At 41.3% G+C, this 19912-nt stretch overlaps 1 protein-coding gene across 2 annotated transcripts in view; it reads left to right on the top strand.

The window, feature by feature from the left end:
• ctif (CBP80/20-dependent translation initiation factor) overlaps positions 1–19912 on the top strand; it is a 56669-nt gene that overhangs the window by 9913 nt on the left and 26844 nt on the right. For both annotated transcript variants that reach the window (XM_080477296.1, XM_080477295.1), the window contains exons 2-7: positions 790–1031; positions 1713–1784; positions 2991–3113; positions 3940–4013; positions 5426–5530; positions 5704–5782. In XM_080477296.1, the coding sequence (XP_080333422.1) occupies positions 855–1031; positions 1713–1784; positions 2991–3113; positions 3940–4013; positions 5426–5530; positions 5704–5782 (630 nt within the window). In that variant the 5' untranslated portion in view covers positions 790–854. The remainder of the gene's footprint in view (positions 1–789; positions 1032–1712; positions 1785–2990; positions 3114–3939; positions 4014–5425; positions 5531–5703; positions 5783–19912) is intronic.

The following is a 19912-nucleotide window of genomic DNA, read 5'->3' as shown; positions in this document are numbered from 1 at the left end:
TGCAAATGCACAGGGCTCCCCAGCGCGTCCCCAGGGCTCAGCGGATACCATTCTGCGTGCTGCAGCCATAAATCCTCTTTGCATGGCTGGTGATCAAGCCATGATGTAAAGGAGCTTAGGAGCAATAGACAGGCTGGCAGGAAGCTGCTTCCCTGTTGGCCGAGTGTCAGGTGATCCCAGACAACACTGAGAGGAGGCAGAGAGAGAGAGAGAGAGAGAGGCAGCAAGGCAGAGGTAGAAAAACATGGAGGTGTGTGTGAATGGTGGAAGAGGAACGGAGGAAGTTACAGCTGCAGGGTGTGGTTGTTGAGTCTGGTTGGAAGCTCACTGTGTATGCGTGGATGGTTGCTGACAGCAGAGGTTAGTTAACGTTTTTCAGTGGCGGAAAGCTGAGGACACAAGGGTGGGTGAAATGTTGTTGGAGGTACTCAGCGATGCGCCGAAACAAGTGTTTTCATTATCTGTTAATTAGACAATGTTAGGCTCCATTGATTCAGCATTTTGTGTTTGATTGTTGATTTAATGATCGCCACAATGTGATTCATCAGTGTCGAGTTGGCAAAGTACACAATCGAATCCAAAGATGGACAACTTCATTATGGGGGGGGGGTCACAAAATTATTCCTGCTCCGAATGACCAAAAATTCTGATTGAGTCCTTTTACCGCAGAGATACTGTATAGCTCAACCGGTCATAACTGTAAATCTCAAAAAAAACTATTTTTTAACCCAGCACATATGTTTTTATTATGTAGGAACTTTGCGCTAACGCCTGTCCCCCCCTGCACAGGTCACTTCCCTCCCTCCCCTCCTTCCCCTTCCTCCCCCCCTGCGCTCATCACAGCGCTGGTTGCCATGGAGAACTCTTCGGTGGCATCCGCTTCGTCGGAGGCTGGTAGCACGCGCTCTCAGGAGATCGAGGAGCTGGAGCGCTTTATCGACAGCTATGTGCTGGAGTACCAGGTGCAAGGGCTTCTGGGAGACAAGGCGGACGGAGACCTGGACCTGGATAACGGCGGCAAGTTCTCTCAGGTAAGGGTTCTATTGCCTCAAGAATATGTCATCAAGTATAACTCGATGACTTTACTTTACTTGTGGTGCCTCTAGTTTATATTCTCCCCTCGCCATAAAAAAAAAATCCAGGAAGGTCAAACACAAAATATCAACCAGAAATGTTGGACTGCTCATGTAAATATTGGGATGCAAGTAAATTCTGGGTTTTCTGCGTGAGAATATCAGAACACACGCTCATGCTGATGTGACCGATCCTGTCATGTGATCCTGTCTAGAATCACTGAGTACTACTGCAACAGGCTGTCTGTTGGCCCGCGCCACGTTTCAACATCCTGATTACAGCTCATTGAAAAAAAAGGCTGTTGCTTGTTACGTGTGCTGACTGAGCAGTTTCATTTGCGGAACTTTAAAATGACCTCTCCAATTATATAAGAACGTCGGATTCACTCTCTACTTTTGATTCTCCCCCGAAAAGACAAGCTGTTATTTATTATACTTTCATTTGTTTCTTCCAGGACCCCACATTTCATATCTGGAAATGTTTCGTGTTTTCTTCGGGTGAAATATATTTATATGACCTGTGAATTCATTTTACTGCTTTTATTTAATCACTTTGGTCAACTTCAGTTGCTTATAAATGTGCTACACTACAAAGAACTATACAAAAGTGACCTCCCCCTGTGTTTTTTTCTCCTCCAGTGGACTAATGACTGCAACGACAAGCGAGACGGTAGCTGGACATCATCACGAGGAAGAGGCTCATCTAAACCAGTGCGTGCTTCTCTTAATTTGTGATTTCTAAGATCATTCGTAGACTTATGCACGACATGTTGGTGAATATTGTCAAGACTGCCGTAGCAACATTACCTTTACTCTTACCTCACACATTTTATTACTGTGTACATTTCTTTTTCAATCTCATTTACTGAAACCTTGGGGCAGTACCGGATCAATGTCTTGCCCCTTTTACTCTATTAACTTGAAATCTTTAATCACTTGCATCTTATTTCTTACACATTAGAGTGATTATCAGAACAATCATCCTGTAGAATTCCAGATTATGAACAGTAACTTGTACAGTAACACTGTTAAATCAAAAGCAACCTAATTAACATGGACGGCAAAAAAAGAATTACCCGCTCTGTAAAGACACTTTCTAAGTTGTACTTTCAGAGTTTTCGAATACAAACTAGTGCGTCAAGTTTCAGATAATCTGATATGCCTGACTCTGATTCACCTGGGTGCGAACAGCTGCAGTCTGCTTGTCATCATGAGCATCTGGGATTATTTGTTTATAGTGATTAGCGACCTGAAAGTAATTGTGGTTCTCGTTGACGAGTAGGTGTGGCACATTTTAATTCCTACGTCGGAGTCTGACAGGTTTACCCTCCATTGCCACCATAACTCTGCTTCCACTTCCTGGTTGAGTTTGCTCAGTGACCCGTGATAAAGGTTTTCTTAGTTGTTCTTGGGTTTGTCTCCGTCAGCTATCCAAGCACAAGTTTAGAAGAGATGGCCTCACATCTGCCCCAAGGAATTTACTGCTCACCTACATGTTTCTGGATGTGGGAAACTATAGTTTTTAAGGACTGGCGTTCGTTGATTAGTTTGTGATTATACCGTGAGTCAGTCACGCAAGGTTGTTAATTGTCATGGTGCTTGCAGTCACAGTGACAATCCGAAAACTAAAAGATGTAAATAAATATATTAAACCTTTCAAAATACTATTACCTCCAGTGAATATACATCATATTCTGCTGCAATAAATAGATCACCAGAGATCGCTCTCCATTTAAGGTCACTTTTTCTTTTTCTTTTATACAGTATATATATATATATATATATAGCTTCAGGAAATATAATGTGCATATGTAACTTGGCATTGAAAGTAGAGTTGTGCTTTACCCTGCAGTGAGTCTTCTCGTGATAAAAACTAATTCACAGTCTGTTTCTTCTTCTCCTACCGCGACTTCACAGGATGAGTGGGAGCACAGCAGTAATGGCAGCACAGGTTCCAGGCCCAGTTCAGGGTCCAGACCGGGATCTGGTTCACGCTCCGGCAGCAGAGGTCGAAACAACCAGTTCACAGGTCCAGCCAAGGTACAGGAACACACGTTTGAGTTTGTGCATGATTGTTTGCAGTTTCATGTCCTTTAATTACCTTATCCCAGCAATAATGTATGATGTCAGTGATTACCTCAGACAGACAGAATCTAACAGAAATACGGCTTAAAATCATATTTTCATTAATAAATTGTGATACAAGACTAGGAGGGCCTGACGAACTGTAGTAATCCTCAATCAATTCTCTATTGAAACACAATTTTTCAAACAGTTGCTCTCAGTGCCTTACGTGTGAATGCAGGTTGAAATTTGCACACATTAGAGACTAAAAGTGGATCTATTCTCTTTTCTGTTATTTCTACTCTCATAAGTCTTTTCTCTCACAAGGATTTTTAAAAACACGGTTTTTGAAATAAAAGAAACAATACATATGTTTAAAGTTTAGATTTAATCCCAAAGAAAATTAACCTTAAAGAACATGCAACTTTAAGGGAAATATAATAGACTGTATTTGGATTTCACTTATATAGTGCTTTTCCACCGCTTGTCCTGTAGTTCTTTACACTGTAAATCACGTTCACCCATTCACACACACACACACACACACACACACACACACACACACACACACACACACACACACACACACACACACACACACACACACACACACACTCACACACCAATGGAGGCGGCAATCATGCATGGCTCTCAATCCATCCATTGGAAGCAATTTGGGGTTCAGTGTCTTGCTCAAGGACACGCGGGACATGTGGAGATGGGGAATCATCTCCTAATTGTCAGCATGTCGCTGCAGACGCATTAAAAATCTGTATTTTCTTCCCTTCCCTGTGATGCCTAGAACGGGAACCGAGAGGGCTCTCTTGACATCCTGGGGACAGACATATGGGCTGCCAACACAATGGACTCACATGGGTAGGTCCCGCTCTGCTTCTCAGACTTAATAAGTCATACTGTCTGCTCAATCCAAATTCCAGACATACTTCACATAGGCCACATGACAAAGATACACAGACTCACACACACTGAGTCTCTGTTTTTGCCTGTTGGTTCACTCCTAATACTGTAGCTCAGGAGCTAACTTGGTTGCTTTTATCACTGATCACCATTGTGAGTCACCCTCCCCCACTTTGCGTGTGCCATTACCTAGAATCAAATTTGTCCCCACTAAATGCTGGAGAGCTCTTCCATGACAATGTTAAGCCTTAATAACTGACGTCACGGTTTTTTTCGAATGATTTTTCGACTAATAGCAAGTGCTTCAAAATACTTGTTAAAACACACACAAAAATCAGGACAGAGAGGACGTAAGAGAGAGACGTAAATCATTTACAGTGGAGGGATGACTGGTTGCTATGGTAACGCCTGCACAGCTGGTTCCGGCCACGCTGGCACATCGAAGCATGCGGCGAGTGATGCAGCCGGTTCAACGAGGTGACGTCAGCAGCTCTGTCTCCTCACACAGGCAGAGATGTGGTACAGTGGTAGTTACAGTCGAGAACATATGTAATTAATAGCTGTTTCTGTCCTCCAGCTTCGGCTATTTGAGGGGAGAAAATGAAGGATTTGAAAGAAGTTTAACATATCGGATTCTTCCTACTTTTTGAAATAAACAGCTATTTATGACAGAAATTCCAATCTTGTCGTACTGTATATGCCACAGCAAGGATCTGCAGTGCAGAGATTATAAAGTAGAAAAAAAAAAAACGATCTCAAAATTGTGCTTCACAAAAACTGCCACCCCTGCGACCCGGAAATGGATAAGCGGAAGAAAATGGATGGATGGATAAATGTAAAAATCAGGTATACAGTTGAACTTGTACTTTGATGCAGTTTGTATGTGTGTCATTTATTTGCAGTTCAACACCATTCCTTTCTGCAGTCAGCCTTCCCCACCCCCATAAAGTATTCAATCAGTCCTCCTGTTTAGCTATTTTGAACCTTCAAACTAAAGGTGTGAACAATCAAAGCTGATCAAGCGTCCCATCTGATGCAACACTAGACATTTAGCTGATTTCTTACACACAAACACAGAAAGGCCTTTTTTTGTAACCAAACACTTGCAACATATCCACATGCTGCTATATCTGTCCTCTGATGCAGTTAATACAAGATGACTGAGATGTGAGACATTTATTTATAGCAACTGTTTTTTCTGGTTTTTGTCCACTGTTAAACCGAACTCAAGTAATTCAAGTTAATAACCAAACTAAATTAAAAAGCTGTGTTAATGGAGATAATATATTGTACTTCTTACACATGTTCTACACATACTTGTAATCATGCAACAGCGCAGACTGTTTCTAACTGTTGATGTGTTATCACAGAGGTGCCGGTTGGGATGTGCAGCCAGAGAAGTTGGATTTCAGCCATTTCCACAGGAAACACTTCAGAGGAACGCCAAAGCACCTACCACACATCGACAGAGAGGGGTAACATATCAATATATACATCTGTGTATTATGCCTGTTTTTGAAAAACTACTGTCCTGCTCATTATCAGTATGGTTTTTTTTTATTACTTGATGTTATCTTCTCACAATTTCACACATTATGAATACCTGATGATTACAATATATGATTATATTTATCTCCCTCTTTCATAGGATGAATAAAAACAAATTTGATGAAGATGATGGGATCGACATGAATGACATAGAAAGGTTCCTTCCACACCTACGCTCAGTAAGTTGATATTTGTTCTTCTTATACTAAATTCCTTTTTGTTGAACGTATCATTTTCTGGTGCAGTAATTTAATACATTTCATCACACATGATTTATACTGCTTCAGCATCAGGTAGTTTTAGAAAACAGCTCTTGCAGCTTCGACAACCATTTAAGCATGAAGGCAGAAAGCTCTGTTTCAGTCAGCTTTATCATGTATTAGTTGTTCGAGAGTGACCTCTGGTGGTAAAATGGGCATATAACAGGCCTGAAACACAGCAATGGCAATTGTTCAGCAACAGCTATATTGAAATACACTAAAGCAGGTTTCCTTGATTGGTTTCAATTTTCCTATATTGTCTCAGTTGATCAAATAAACATGAACACATAACAACATCAATCTCTAAACTATCTTATGGGTCCAAATGAGGCTGACATTACCTTAACCTTTAGGGACATCTGCTGGTCAAACAGTTAAGTGAGCCATGGCCAACAAAGTAAAGTCGAACATGAAATATGATACTGCCCCCCAGTGGTAGAATGTATATATAGCATTTAAAGATGGAGGGCGTAATACCTACAGAGAAGAGTGATGTGTAGTTTTTTTTTTTTTTTAATGTCTAAAGACTCCTTAGTGTTTTTGAGCTCAGCTTTATGATCAGAGTCAAATTCTCAGCAATTGTGCCCTCAAAAATATTTCATTATACGTCCAAAATCACACACACCCATTTGCCACTGAGTGTTGTGTACACAGAGTTTTATGTCAAAGAAAATGTATAAAATTTGGGTTACACAACCATAGGCTTTATATGAGAGGAAATCTTGATATGACCCACATCTACTTTCCTGTTTTTGTGCAGTTGTATTAATTGCTTCAGTCTGCGTAAATACGAGGATCTTTTCTTTCCTGGTCGGTGTTTTCTTGCAGATTTTATTTGGGGAAAAACAGGCCAAATTGTAAAATAGTCAACAATCAACATTTGAAACATGACTTGATATGTGTAACTCATGACAGCAGAAGCTTTGAGTTTGTCAAATGAAGATGAATGTTTTTTTTTTTGTTTTCTTTTGTTTGTTTTTTCATATATCCTGCAGTCCAAAAAGCATACACAAGAAGAACTTCCTGGTTTCATTATACAATTTCTATGAATGTAATGCATTTGGTTTCAAATGAGTAAAATGAAGTTTGCAGATGTGTCGTCTGCAAACTGCCATTGTAGCCTACAAGGCATTAACCATTGTGATTTGTGATTCGGTGGGTTGACAGAGTTCGTTTGAGGTCGTCCTGTGTCACTCTCCTCTTTTCCTTCCCTGCTCTGCGAGCCAAATTATCTTCCATCCTTCGTAATGTTTGAGCTACAGTGTCTTCCTCTTTCCTTCCCCTCGTGCCCTTTGAGCTGAGCTCGCTGCATTTTGTCTCTCATGGTGTCTCAGCCAAGACGGGTCGAGTTGTGCTACCGAAATGGTTTCCTCGTTGTATAGTTTCTCTGCCAAGACTGCCGTTTCCGCTCATTCAGTCAGAGCCAAGAGAAAGAAGGGGTCAACTGCGTTCATGTGGTTTGCTTGGGATCTGATACATGTTGGCATCGCGACACAGACACATAGCCCTAACTGAGGAACGAGTGCCACATTGTCTCTTTTTCTTATTCTGACATTCCTCAGCTGTTTCTGACTGAAACCATCCTCACCCAAACACTCCTTCACATCCCGACTGTCCTTGGTATTGTTTCTTGGCAAGTTGATCCCAAAGCTGAAACGCAGAGTTGCGTGGCTCGGATGCCAGGCCACCGATGCCCTGTTATACATCCACTGACAACTCAAGACTTCAAGCTTTCAAGACAAGCAGGGAGGCAATTGCATTTTAATTTTCTTATTTGACCACAATGTAAAAACGCAGTCTTGGTCCACTCATTTGGTAATACTAATGTGCATTCACATTCTGATTCATATTCAGAGGTTAATTTCTGTAGTGTGTCACATGTCAAGTGGTAATTGTTAACCAGCATCAACACCAGATGGATGAACAAAATGACATTTTAACTCAATGAGCATGTTTTAAATTCCACAAAAAGCTCTACTTTAATCTGCTTTAATACGGTGTAAGTGTCCAGAAAAAAAGCAGTGTTGGATCGGCGCTCCACACTCAAACACTCGCCAGTTATGGTCAATAAAATGTGCAAAATCTGCATGCTCCGCTGTCCTTTTCGCCTCCACTTTCACTTTTATTAGTCCTCCTTACAGAAATCTTTTTATTGTCGGACCGGCAGGGGATTTTTTATCTTTTGCTGTTAGATCATATAAATCATCGACTGATCTGAGTTGTTTGGCCGCCGTAGAAAAGTCATAGCTTTAAAATAAAGAACCGAATGGAGAAATTTACTTTTCTTTCAAAAGATCACTTAATGATAACCTTATAAAATACAGCACAGTTAAAAACTACTCTGGCTAATGACCTCCTAAAATAGCAGATGAAGCTTCTTGTGTTTGTGAGTCCGTTTGAGACTCTTTCTCTCACTGCTTCTCAGATATTTCACTTGATTAAAAATACAACGTTTAAGGCGCAGACTTGCAAAATAAATGTCTAAATAAAGCAAACCATATTTGAGTAAAGGCGGCTCTACACTGAACGATCTTGACAAATGTGGGAAATGTTAAGACGAAAACTGGTAAAAGCTGGTCAAAGCTACTGCCACTAACGACCTACAGAAATCCATCAGTGAATGAGGCTGCGATCAAAGCGACTCCTGCGCTGCACCAAAACAATAGCCCGTAGTTTCCAAATGTGGCAGCATTCAATTCAGTGACTTTATCTGTCCCCAAGGGGCAATTCGAGCGTCACTGAGCAGCATGACATACACGTAACACATAAGCGTATTTATAAAAACACTTTACAACAATTACATAACTTACTTCTAAAAGTAACAAATCCTCCTACACTCATACAGTGAAGTAGTTATAACGCAAGTGAACATCTCAACTAGAAAATACAGAACAAAAATAAGAAAAGGCCCTCTTGTACCGGGAAAAAAAAGTCACTTGTGTCTACTAAAGTGAAGGAACGTGGGGTGATCTCATGGTATGATGAGGGGATGGACGGCTGGGGACGAAGGTCACCCTCCTCCTCCTCCTCCTCCTCTGTGTCTTATGAAATTGGCAGCAGAGTCTGCGACGGGAGGGAAACCACTCAAACACTGGGAACCGGATGTGTGACAGGTCCTGTAATATCCTGCGAGCTAATTTAACACATCCACATTCTCTTCCCACTGTGTATTGAAGTATGCTGTAGTGGTTATTAACTTCACATTCATGGTGCTGTCACACGTACTGTTGGAAAATCCTCGTCACAAAGTGGAGCACCTGATAAAACTGATCAGACTCAATCACAATCACAAGGTCTGAACACCTTTGCACTTCTTTGGTTTGTCTCTTCTCTAACCCACTCATCATTTTATAAGTCTTTCAACAATCTGTTTGTATAGGAAGTGGGTGAAACAACCTTGACCAACTACAGCTACAAAAGCAAAAACCTATTTTTTTTCTTTTGTATTGACATAAGAGTATTTTCTTAGTACACAACATGTTGTTGTTTTTTATCAAGTTGTGTGGGTCAAAGATTTACCTGTGCATTATTTGTTTATGGTTTACTGTGTGTAGGAGCAAAACATGTGTTGAACTGTGATAAATAATTCAGCGTTTATACCGCCATTATGCAAAGTACCCAGAAAAAAAACAATAACAAAACAGCGACACATCTCTTGTCCAAACTCATCACCTCCAGCTACTGTATGGCCGGACTACATCATCCAAAGGCCTGTCTACGTTTGCACTTCCTGCCAACATTCACTTCCTCTTTTCCCGGAGCCAGAATAGACTTACAAATAGCCCTGGGATGTGGAAAACATCTCATTTGTGTGCGTGCGTGTGTGCGTGTGCAAGTAGCTCTGTGAGAAAGGGCTTCCTCCTTTTGCCCTCAGATTGTGTTCCAGCTTCACTGGCCTCTCTGGAATGTTAACCACGCCACACAGACAATAACCCGGCCCCCATGTCCAGTGTCAGGTTGTAATGACAAAAGCATGCAGGGGTCAGAGAGCAAGTATTTGATCTGTAGATTCACGCCACACCTGTCCAGGGCGTAGCGTGCCCTCACCTATAGACAGCTGAGATCATTTCCAGCCCCTCGTAACTCGGAATTGGATAAAGCAGAATGGAAAATGTATGGATTCATGCCAGCTATCACACGGCACCTAGGAATCATTAAAACACGAAGAGTAGTAGTTATAGTTCACATGTCTTCAAGTGAAAAGATTGAAAATACTTTTAGAACAGACAGAAATCAGACAAACCGACGTATCAATAAGCACACACTAGTTGAGGTTCAAAATGAAAACCTGGCATCCTTGATAGTAGTTTTCCCCTGGAGGCTGTGAGTTTTTGCACCCCCTCTTTCATGGAGGCGCCATATAACACATGCTGCTGGACTCATCAACACGATCATGTCAGCACCATCCTCGCCGGTATGACAGAAGCAACCTGTGTGCATGTGCGTGGGTTCACGTGGGCGTTCTGAGCACTCGCTGTACCCGAAATAACGCCAGCAGACGCCTGCTTATCCCCACATCAAAAAGCGTTATGTGTGTTCATCAAAAGGTCCTGCAATTTTTGTTGGAAGTAACAAAAATGTTGAAAATGTATAGGCAGTGAATGGTGGTGTTCTAATGAATGTTTCATTTGATTGTAGTACTCTGAATGGTTGAGGTTATCATCTGAACCTCATGGTACGAACTTGTGTTTCTCTACTGGTATGACTGTGTTGTGGCCTGATGTTCCTTCCCTTGAGGGGAGATTCTCGCAGCCAAGATCACATTAGCTCCGAGGCGGTTCGTGATCTAGCTTGGCAAAAACTGAACACGTTTTAAACCCACATAGTGTGTACTACAGCAATTTTGTTGAATATCTGTATTTTAAATGATTGATTAATTTCGGCAGTGGCATATCTAAACACATTATTTACGGACGTAGAAGTATAAAATAAGCCCACAGTAAAAATCTAGAGGGTAAACTTAAATGATTTAAACATTTTGTTGAATAAAATGAAGTAGTAGTCCCAGACTCCCCATTTAGTTGGTGCCTTTTCCCGGAGGTAAAGCCGCCCTTCTGTCTTAGATGTGTCTGTTTCCTGACATAGTGATATTTTGCATAAAATCCAGTGATAAACACACTAAGTGATCATCTTTTCACCACATTGTTATTCCATCTATCCACCCTTTGATCAGTTACCCACTGTAGGCTTGCACTGACAAATTCAGACACATTCACAAACACCCACCTAACCACTATGTCTTTATATTGTTGGATAATTCAGAGAAACACAAAGAGAGAACATGCATTCCTTTTGCTTCATTGCCTCCATACCTCAATGCCATCATTGTTCCATCAGTTTCTCAGTTGAAACCCATTTTGATGTGGGGAACTCGTGCAAGGACACACTGTAAAAAGACCTAGCTTCAAACCGACCCAGCCACATTTACTCACCAAGAAGTCATGTGGTAAAAAACAGGAAGGGCACTTTCTTAAGTTCTCATGCCAGACTACTTCTTCTGTACAGATTGAACAAAGGCAAAGGGACATGTTAGCGGGCAGTAGACATGCTGGCAGCAGTTATTAAACTTTATATTAGCCAAACTAAGCGCCCAGCTAATCTACTGGCAGTGGATTAGTTGAACAGTCATGAGTGGACATATGCAGTCACCAAATGTGGAACTATTCCATTAAAAACTGGCCAAAGCTAATTAGTGTTCTCATGAAAGCAGTTTGGGACGGAGCACACATACTAGTGTGAACCCGTTGTTTTCATATGCCCACATTTAAACAGTTTCTATTCCATATTGGTTCAGGGCAAACGGTTGTTTTGCTTCCGAGATGCCAGTCACAGAAGCTTTATTTAAGAATGAAGGGCAGCAGTGAAGACGTGGAGGGGTAGGCCGAGGCCACGAAGGAGAAAGCAGCGAGTCACTGAGGAGACATCCGGTCTGCAGTCTGTGAACAAAGACGTCGAACAGGGGAACAAAGCAGGAGTCTGGAGCTGAGATATTACAGACTGGTTGGCCCCTCTGTCTGGAAGTGTACGTGCCGCAGTGCAGGACTCGGGCGGTGAAGGGACGCTGGGGGTGGAGCAGGCCTTTTCGGTGGTCCGTCAGTCAGCTGTCAAGTTGTCCTGTATCACACTCATAGCAGTTACTGAGACATACTGTTCCTTTTTCTTGCCCCTCACCTAATGCTGCCTCCTTCATGTCTTTTCGCCCATCTTTTACCCCGTCTCTTTTTTGCTCCTTCCTATTTGCTGTTTCCTTTTTCCTATTCTCGTCTGATCACCATCATTACGTTCTGCCCTGCTCCCTCCTCTCCTCATGTCCTTCACTCCTCCCCTCCATCCTTCAAATGTTGGTAGGCAGCAGAACAATATCCAGGGGGTCACGGTGACCGGGAGCCCCCTCCCTTTGGTCACTTCCCGCTATTGTGACTGGGTTCTACTGCTGATTGGCTCCTACACTCTATTAACCACACATACAGGCTCAATCAGCACCGTGCTCTGGCCTGCTGCAGACCTCAGCACATGCATGAAAGCAGGATTCCTCAGGAAGTGTGAAACCAGTTCTCAACATAACATTTGAATGGCAGCCAAAATATGGTATACAAGTTTGCAGAAATGAAAAGTAAGAAAAACCAGCTCAGTGTTTTTTTTTGTTTTGTTTTTGTAAAAAAAATAGGATGAAATGGATTTAATAATTTCACGACTCCCTATTCAAAGGATAGGTGTGTCTTTAAAAGGAAAGGTGTGGGGATTGTATGCTTTGAAATGATACCAGCGTGCCAATGTCTACATGAGAACAGACCCTTCATAACAGTCTGAGCTTGACACCAGAATGCTGCTAGACTGGAAGAGATGGGGGGAACGGAATTACCTCTTTCAAGCAAGAATGCTCTTTAGAGTTTGAAGGCCTTTCAAGGCAAGAGGCATAATGAATAAATGACGGAAAAGAAATGTGAAAGATTGATTCTTGGTGTCATTGTGAATTTGACAAATATAATTTTAAAAAGAGCTTGAACTCAGCTCAGTTAAAACAGAAAGTGTGGGGTAAAGCATAGCTTAGTATTAAATATGTTTTCCTTACATTCTCAATAAAGAGCCTTTGGTAAATCTCATTTACAGTGGAGATGTGGGGTTCCATTTCCTTTTCCATAAGCTGAGTAATATAAAAAATGAAAGTGTCTACAGACTCAAAAGCATATATTTTAATATTTTAGAGATGCCGTATGAGGGGAACCAGAAACAAATGGAGCAAAAAATAAATAAATCAGTCATTGTTGTTGAGATGTGAACTCTGTTTCTCATGTGACTGGTTTACTGAGAAAGAGGAAAATCAAGCTTTATTTACAAAAAAAATAAAAAAAGTTGCTCTGGCCTGCTGCAGACTCTCTCGTCCGTATCCTGTCACCACAGACAGAACTTGGCACGCAAATGTCTCATAAGCACAATTTCCGTGACTGTTTGTGGCTTCAAGAACATGAAAGACAACTAGAAAGCAGAGGAATAACGCTTCAGATTCATACACTAGTCAGGACTCAGGACTTTGTTGACTAACGTGTGTAGCCCTGCCAGCAAACGCAGGGGAAATGGCCACCTGCAAGAACTATTTACACGAAAAAGAAAAGAGATTACTTTAAAATCAAAGTAGCCACATTGCATGTGCACATGATTTGGCAGGTCAGAGACAACCAGAGGAGCAATATGTGGCCCTTTTGGCCGTACATTGCCCAGGTCTCCAAAGAGGATTACAAATCTGTTGACTTGGGGATGTTCTTAGTAAGCTTCAGTGGGTTTCGCTACTTGGTACACAACACATTTGTTAATGTTCACTAAAAGAGGCTGTTGAAATGTGTTTGCTACAGAAATAAGAGTCTTAAATACTTGCTCTTCACAAATATAATACAAAGTGCACGACATGCATACGTAGGGAATTGGGCTCAGTCCAACAGAGGAGACGGGGTGACTGTCAGTATAAAGTAACACAGGAAGGATGAGTAATTGAAGCCTTTTTTTAATCATTCAAAGAGCTGCCTTGAACAGAGCCGTGTGCATGTGAAACCTGCTGCTGCAGCAGTTGTTACATTTCTATAGGGTGCTACAGTTTTTTTTTGTTTTTTTTTTCCCTGCTCTGACACTTTGATCCCACAATGGCTTCATCTCCTCCTGTAGCTAGCCCACCAAGTTCTTTGATGTACCTGTCTATCCAGTCTGTGGCCCTGCTCTCAGATCACTTATTAAATGAGACATGGATGTCAGGACCTCACATCTTTGCCTCTTATCACAGATCACCAGCTATACGTGACTGTGGCGGCTCCAAATCTCTTCTCTTCCTGCTGTTGGCAGGCATCAGCTGCACACTGAAGTTACATGAAAGCCTCAAAAAAATAAAAGAGAGCGAGGCAGGGTGGATCATGAAACATTGAACATATCCTGTACGAGACAGATTTTTTTTTTTTTTTTTTTTTTAAACAGAAAAACAATTTAAGAAATTGTAAATGTTAGCTTGACTCCTGACATTAGAACTAGATATTGAATACTCAGGATCAGCACGCCACTGTTAATATCAAGTGCAACACATTTGTGCCGGTTATCTAACTCCCAAGGGACATTTTTTTTTTAATCATTTACTGGTTATTCTAATAACCAAATGGACAGCTTGCAAACCATAAAATTCATAGAATTTATTCATTTGACTTTAAAGCCGTGTATATGTGGCAACACACCACACCAGTGTTCAGCCCCATAGCAAAATCTATATGGAATCTTATTTTACATCTCAGATTTACCTTTTAAATCAGTTTAATGGTCTTAGTCAAGCACGGATTTCTCAAATAAATTTAAAACATTACACCTCTGTTCAAAACTCCAAAGAAGCAACACGGCATAATGTGGATCTCCTAAAGACACAGCAGGGAGAAATTTTGGTTCACGTTAGGCACGTCGACAAATCACCTAAGTTATTTCAGCGTATGCATCTCCACTCTTCTCAGTTTTTACGTGTTCCCTATCTTGTATTTACAGTCTCCTGCTCGCTCTCCCTCTCTCTCGCTCTCTCCTTTGCTCTCAACAACCTGTCCTGTAATGCCACCCCTGGGGCAGTTTTAAATTTATTGCTCTTGGCCCAGAGCCCTCGCTACATAAATAAGCCGAGAGAAACAATGGACTCGGCTGAATGAGCATCATACCAGAATTGTTACACGCCAGAAGGCGCAGGAAAACACGCACTTCACTTTCTATGCTATTGCAGAGAAAGTTCTATAATCGCGAGCCTCCATTTCTATTCTTCACATTTCTATCCCTGTTAGTTTCACTCATTTCCTTATTTTCCTTCCTCGTTACTTATACCCTGTCCACACTAAACCAGCGTCATTGTTATGAATGGATCAACAATGGCATCTGACCCAGGCCCGCAACCCTAACAGCAAATCCTTAGAAAAATAAAGATCTTTTAAGATTGTACCAGGAGAAGCCGGTTACATTCTCTGTTTGAGAGTCGGCTGAGCCCTTCAGAAGCTAAATAAGGCTTTGTGTCTAGATTACACCAGGCGAGGCTCTTGTTGTATTGGAGCTACCTGGCTTTGTAGAGTTGATATGAATAGGAGACCTCCTTTAACATCTCATGCAGCCTCTCCCACTGACCTTTGATCTGCACTGAAAGACTACAGGGTATGTCAACTTCCTGTCAAGGCAGGCTCTCACACCCAAGCCTATAATAAAACTCAAAACCACACCTCAGTCAGAGCTGTGAAATTATTAATATATAATCACCTGCAGCTTATATGATGTGACCATTTTCATGCTGAATTCACAGGCATAGAAAATTGCAGGAGAAAACTATAAAATGCCCATTTTGCTGTGGTAGTTGCTTCTTTTTTTTAATGTTTGTGTAGGAAAAATAGTGGCTGAAAATACATAGTTGTATTTTGTAATATAAAAGTTACAATAGCTTTCTCTTCTGTTGTGTTTTCTGTCTGTAGAGAACTAACAAGATAAAGGTTTACAGTCCATGTTATTCTAATTCTACTGCATGATTGGCTTAATGGGATCTGCAATTAGATGGAAAATGTGGAGACATTAGTTTAAAACAAAATCATCCATATACACAAATTGGCCCCCACTGGACTTTAACCAGGGATATTCTCACTGTGAGACTAGAGATGTCTATCAGATATTAGCAAAAACAGAACAACTCAGCAGCACAGTATAACCATACAATTAAAACCAATAGGCTTTGCGTCTCCTGTGTTTCTACCAAACTTTTATAGATACTGTTCTGAACCATCAATAATAAGATGTAAGTCTTTATTGTTCTACCGTAAGATTACTTCACCTTCACAAATTCAGCATATTTTCTATAAATGCACATTTTGACAGAAATGCCGTCACTGCCTGGAAATTCAGGCCAAAACTGCAGTCAGACTGTTAATAATTACATATAGTGCCGGATTTAGATTGCCCGAGCAGAAGAGAGGCATTATATTTGTTATAGAGAAAATTCTGTCATTGAAATGCACAAGCTGTGTTTGCCCTTGACTACAACTGCAGCTTCTGTAAAATGGGTTTTTGGTCCAATCAGACGTTGAATCCTGCCTGTAAATTAGCGAGACTCGGCTGCACAACTATCACTGCCTACTCCATTATCACTACCTACCTTGAGGACATAAAAAAACCTGGATGAAAACCAGTCTTTCTCTTATTCAACTGTCATGAATCTGAAATCCTCATCATAGGCCCCAAAGCTGCACATGCAAAGCTTCTCGCTCTTGTGTTGACAGTTCCCATTATTTCTCTCTTTCTTTTTGATTTGGCCTTTTTCTTGAAACTTTAAATGAATCACATTGTCAAAATGCCCCCCCCCCCCTTCCCCGCCACACACCGTACACTCATACCTTCTCTTCTTTACACCGGTGTTTATGTACTAGTTTTGCTGTTACAGCGATCTTCTTGCTTGTCAATGACCAATCAAACACATGCGCAATGACAGCAGCATCATTCTGGGGTTTATGTTGTAGATGGAGGACAAAATCATTGTTGCTGTGATAATGCTTTTGCTTTACAACCATCTGTCATACTGTCACTAATTACTGTGCAGTAAGTTGCTGTCTAAAGAATGCTGATGGATCTGTTACTTCAAAAGGGGAAATCCTGAAATCATCTGTCCCCACAGCAACCGTCACACCAGTTGAAGTACTTATGTTACGCTGCTTTTTTTTTTTTTTTTTGTCTCAACATGGGGGAAGGGATGAAGGGCTATTTCCTTTCTGGCTCACATTGACGTATAGGCTTGGTTGAAACAGCCATTCAAGGCTAAAGAAATTATACTCTATTGATTTTGAGGCCACACATACACAGAAAATATGTTGATCCCAGCATCACCTCAGATTGCAGTTACATTTCCGTACTGCTCTGTTAAACAGGCCCGATGCGTTTTCTGTGTAGACACTGGGTTTATTCCAATGTATTTTAGACCTGGTGGATCACTCGTCTTGCAATCCGCACACTTAACAGAGCAACAACATCAGTGGGATGCATTCAAGGAGTGTTTGTGAATTTCTCAGATTTGGGCAAACTGATCCAAGTTCCATCCACCCATCTTCTTTACTGCCTATATCCTGTTCAGGGTCGCGAGGTGCTGGAGAAAATCTAAGTGGAGGGTACACCCTGGACAGGTCACCAGTCCATCACAGGCCAAACACAGAGAGACGGACAACCACACACACACACTCACATTCACACGGACAGGGACAATCTTGGATCACCAATTAGCCTCACATGCATGTTTTTGGACTTTGGGAGAAAACCGGTATAACAGTTTTTGAACCCAGGACCTTCTCGCGAGTGCTAACTGATGCAAGTTATGAATATAAAACAAAGAGATGTACAGCTACATCGAGTACAACTATTGTATAAATGTTCTTTGTGTTCAAATCCAAATCATTCAAGGCATGATTAAACACTTTTTAGAGAAAAGGTGTGATCGAACGCCAATATCAACACATTAAAAGACAGAATATATTAACATTTGAGCAGGACCTGTTTCTCTTGAGTATCAAACAGTTATGATATGAAATAGAAAATCAAAAAAAAATTGCATGAAAAAAACTAAACACACGATGTGCCCTAAGCAGTTTTTCATGAGACACTACCTAATTTCTGCTTTGATAAACAGTGGCTAAACTAACTGTCCACACCCAAAACAATTCTCAAGCCTCCAGGGAAGGTGCTCTGGGTCTCAAAGTTGCTTCATCTGTGTATAGTATAGTCTGCGGTGTATAGTCTGCAGTGTATAGTATGCATACATACTATAGGATTCTGTACATTGGCCACTTTAGATCCCCAACTGGTGATGATAGTATAAATTTGATTACACTTTATTTTTGAAACAAGAAAGTATATATAGTTCTGAAAGCGTTGCTTATTATGATGTCCGTATTCACTGTGCGACCCTCAGACCCTCATTTATGGCATTTCTCCTAGAAAGTCTACAAAGATATCCAACAGACAACATGTCGTTGTGTTGCTGCTGGCTCTCTTTCCTTCTCCCACTCACACAGAACGCCCCCTCCTCTCACCCCTCCTTCGCCATCCTTGTCACGTCCACAGGGTTTGCACTGCCTGCCTCGAGGTGAGAGGTCTTCTGGCTGGGGACCAGGACAGCACATGCCTCTCTTTGATCTGCCCAGCACTGGCTGCTACCTGCCGATAGCACACACACAGTCACACACAGTCACACACAGTCACACACAGACAATTCTCCATCCCTCATTTCCTCCTTTTCTGTTTCTGTAATGTGCATTACAAACAGCGCACACACTCCAGCCTCCTTCAGGCTTTATTTACAGCGGAAATCTCACTTATTGTAACGCAATCCCAACTGGCAGTGGAAAAATCCAACAAGTTAAAGGGTTGAGAAAATATGTGGTAGGCATCGTTTACTGTTTTGTACGCGCATGCGCGTGCGCCTGCATGCCCACATGCGTGTATGTGTGTGCTCTCAATGTCATCTGGTTACCATTTGAAGGCAGAATTACAGCTAATGATATCCTAGAGGAAAACTACAGTAGCTAAACATGCAACAGTTCCGCTGTTCTTTTTTTTTTCTCTCCACTCCAGTGACTTTTCCCTCTCTTTCAGACCTCTCTTGTGGGGAAGAAAACTCGAAATCTGAGTGGGGGGGAAAGCTAAACTTGACAATAATTAATTCTGTTAATACGCTCGGATGAGACAGGCAAGAATTGCATATTTATACACATTTATGCACTTTCTGCCTCTCACATTTGGATCATAAAGTAACCATCCCCCCCAGCAGCCTCTGCGTGAGAGAAGTAGGTTAGAACAGCAGTGTCAAATATCAAGCTCTCCCTCACTCTCATTTGAATACAGTGTGTATTTGAGGATGTCTGAATGTGCAAAGTGTTCATCCAAATAAGGAAATGAGGTCTATACTTGTTGTGAATCAACATTTGTTTACGCCAAGCTGCGATGCCACTGTGCAGGTAAAATGCACGCTCTGTATGCATACATACGATAGCTACTGTCCTTGAGCTTGAGTAAAAAGCTGCCCTACGCCACAATAATGCAAAAGATCATATATAACGTTCCCAATTACTTTCTTTTTTTTTTTTTTTTGCATTTCAAGATGTTCGGTGGAAAAAAATTAAAACTTTCTCTCCAATGTCCAACTGTGTAGAATTCCCCACAAACTCCTGTAACTTCTTTACCAATTCAAATCTAATTCAGTCTGCTCGGCACTGGCACACAAAAGAGGGGATTTGCTGAGGGACACATTATTGCAAGCATTTATTATGCACTGTGTCTGATCCCACAATATAATGATCAATTACCCAAAAGACAATCTACACTTTCATTTTAAAATGATAACTTATTTTGTCCCTGTTATTTTTAAATAAACAACGGTAGAGGGGCTGAACATGCATAATATTCAGTGGTGTTTTTATTGCTCCCTCCCTCTCATGTTAGTTAATAGGGTTACATAACAAATCTGTCAAAATTATTGCATATTCAATCACTGAAATGAACCCAAAATTGAAACCTCGCTGA

Source organism: Lipophrys pholis (genome assembly GCF_963383615.2).
Source record: "Lipophrys pholis genome assembly, chromosome: 12".
Classification (NCBI taxonomy): Eukaryota; Metazoa; Chordata; class Actinopteri; order Blenniiformes; family Blenniidae; genus Lipophrys; species Lipophrys pholis.
This window is presented reverse-complemented; position numbering and strand designations above follow the sequence as displayed.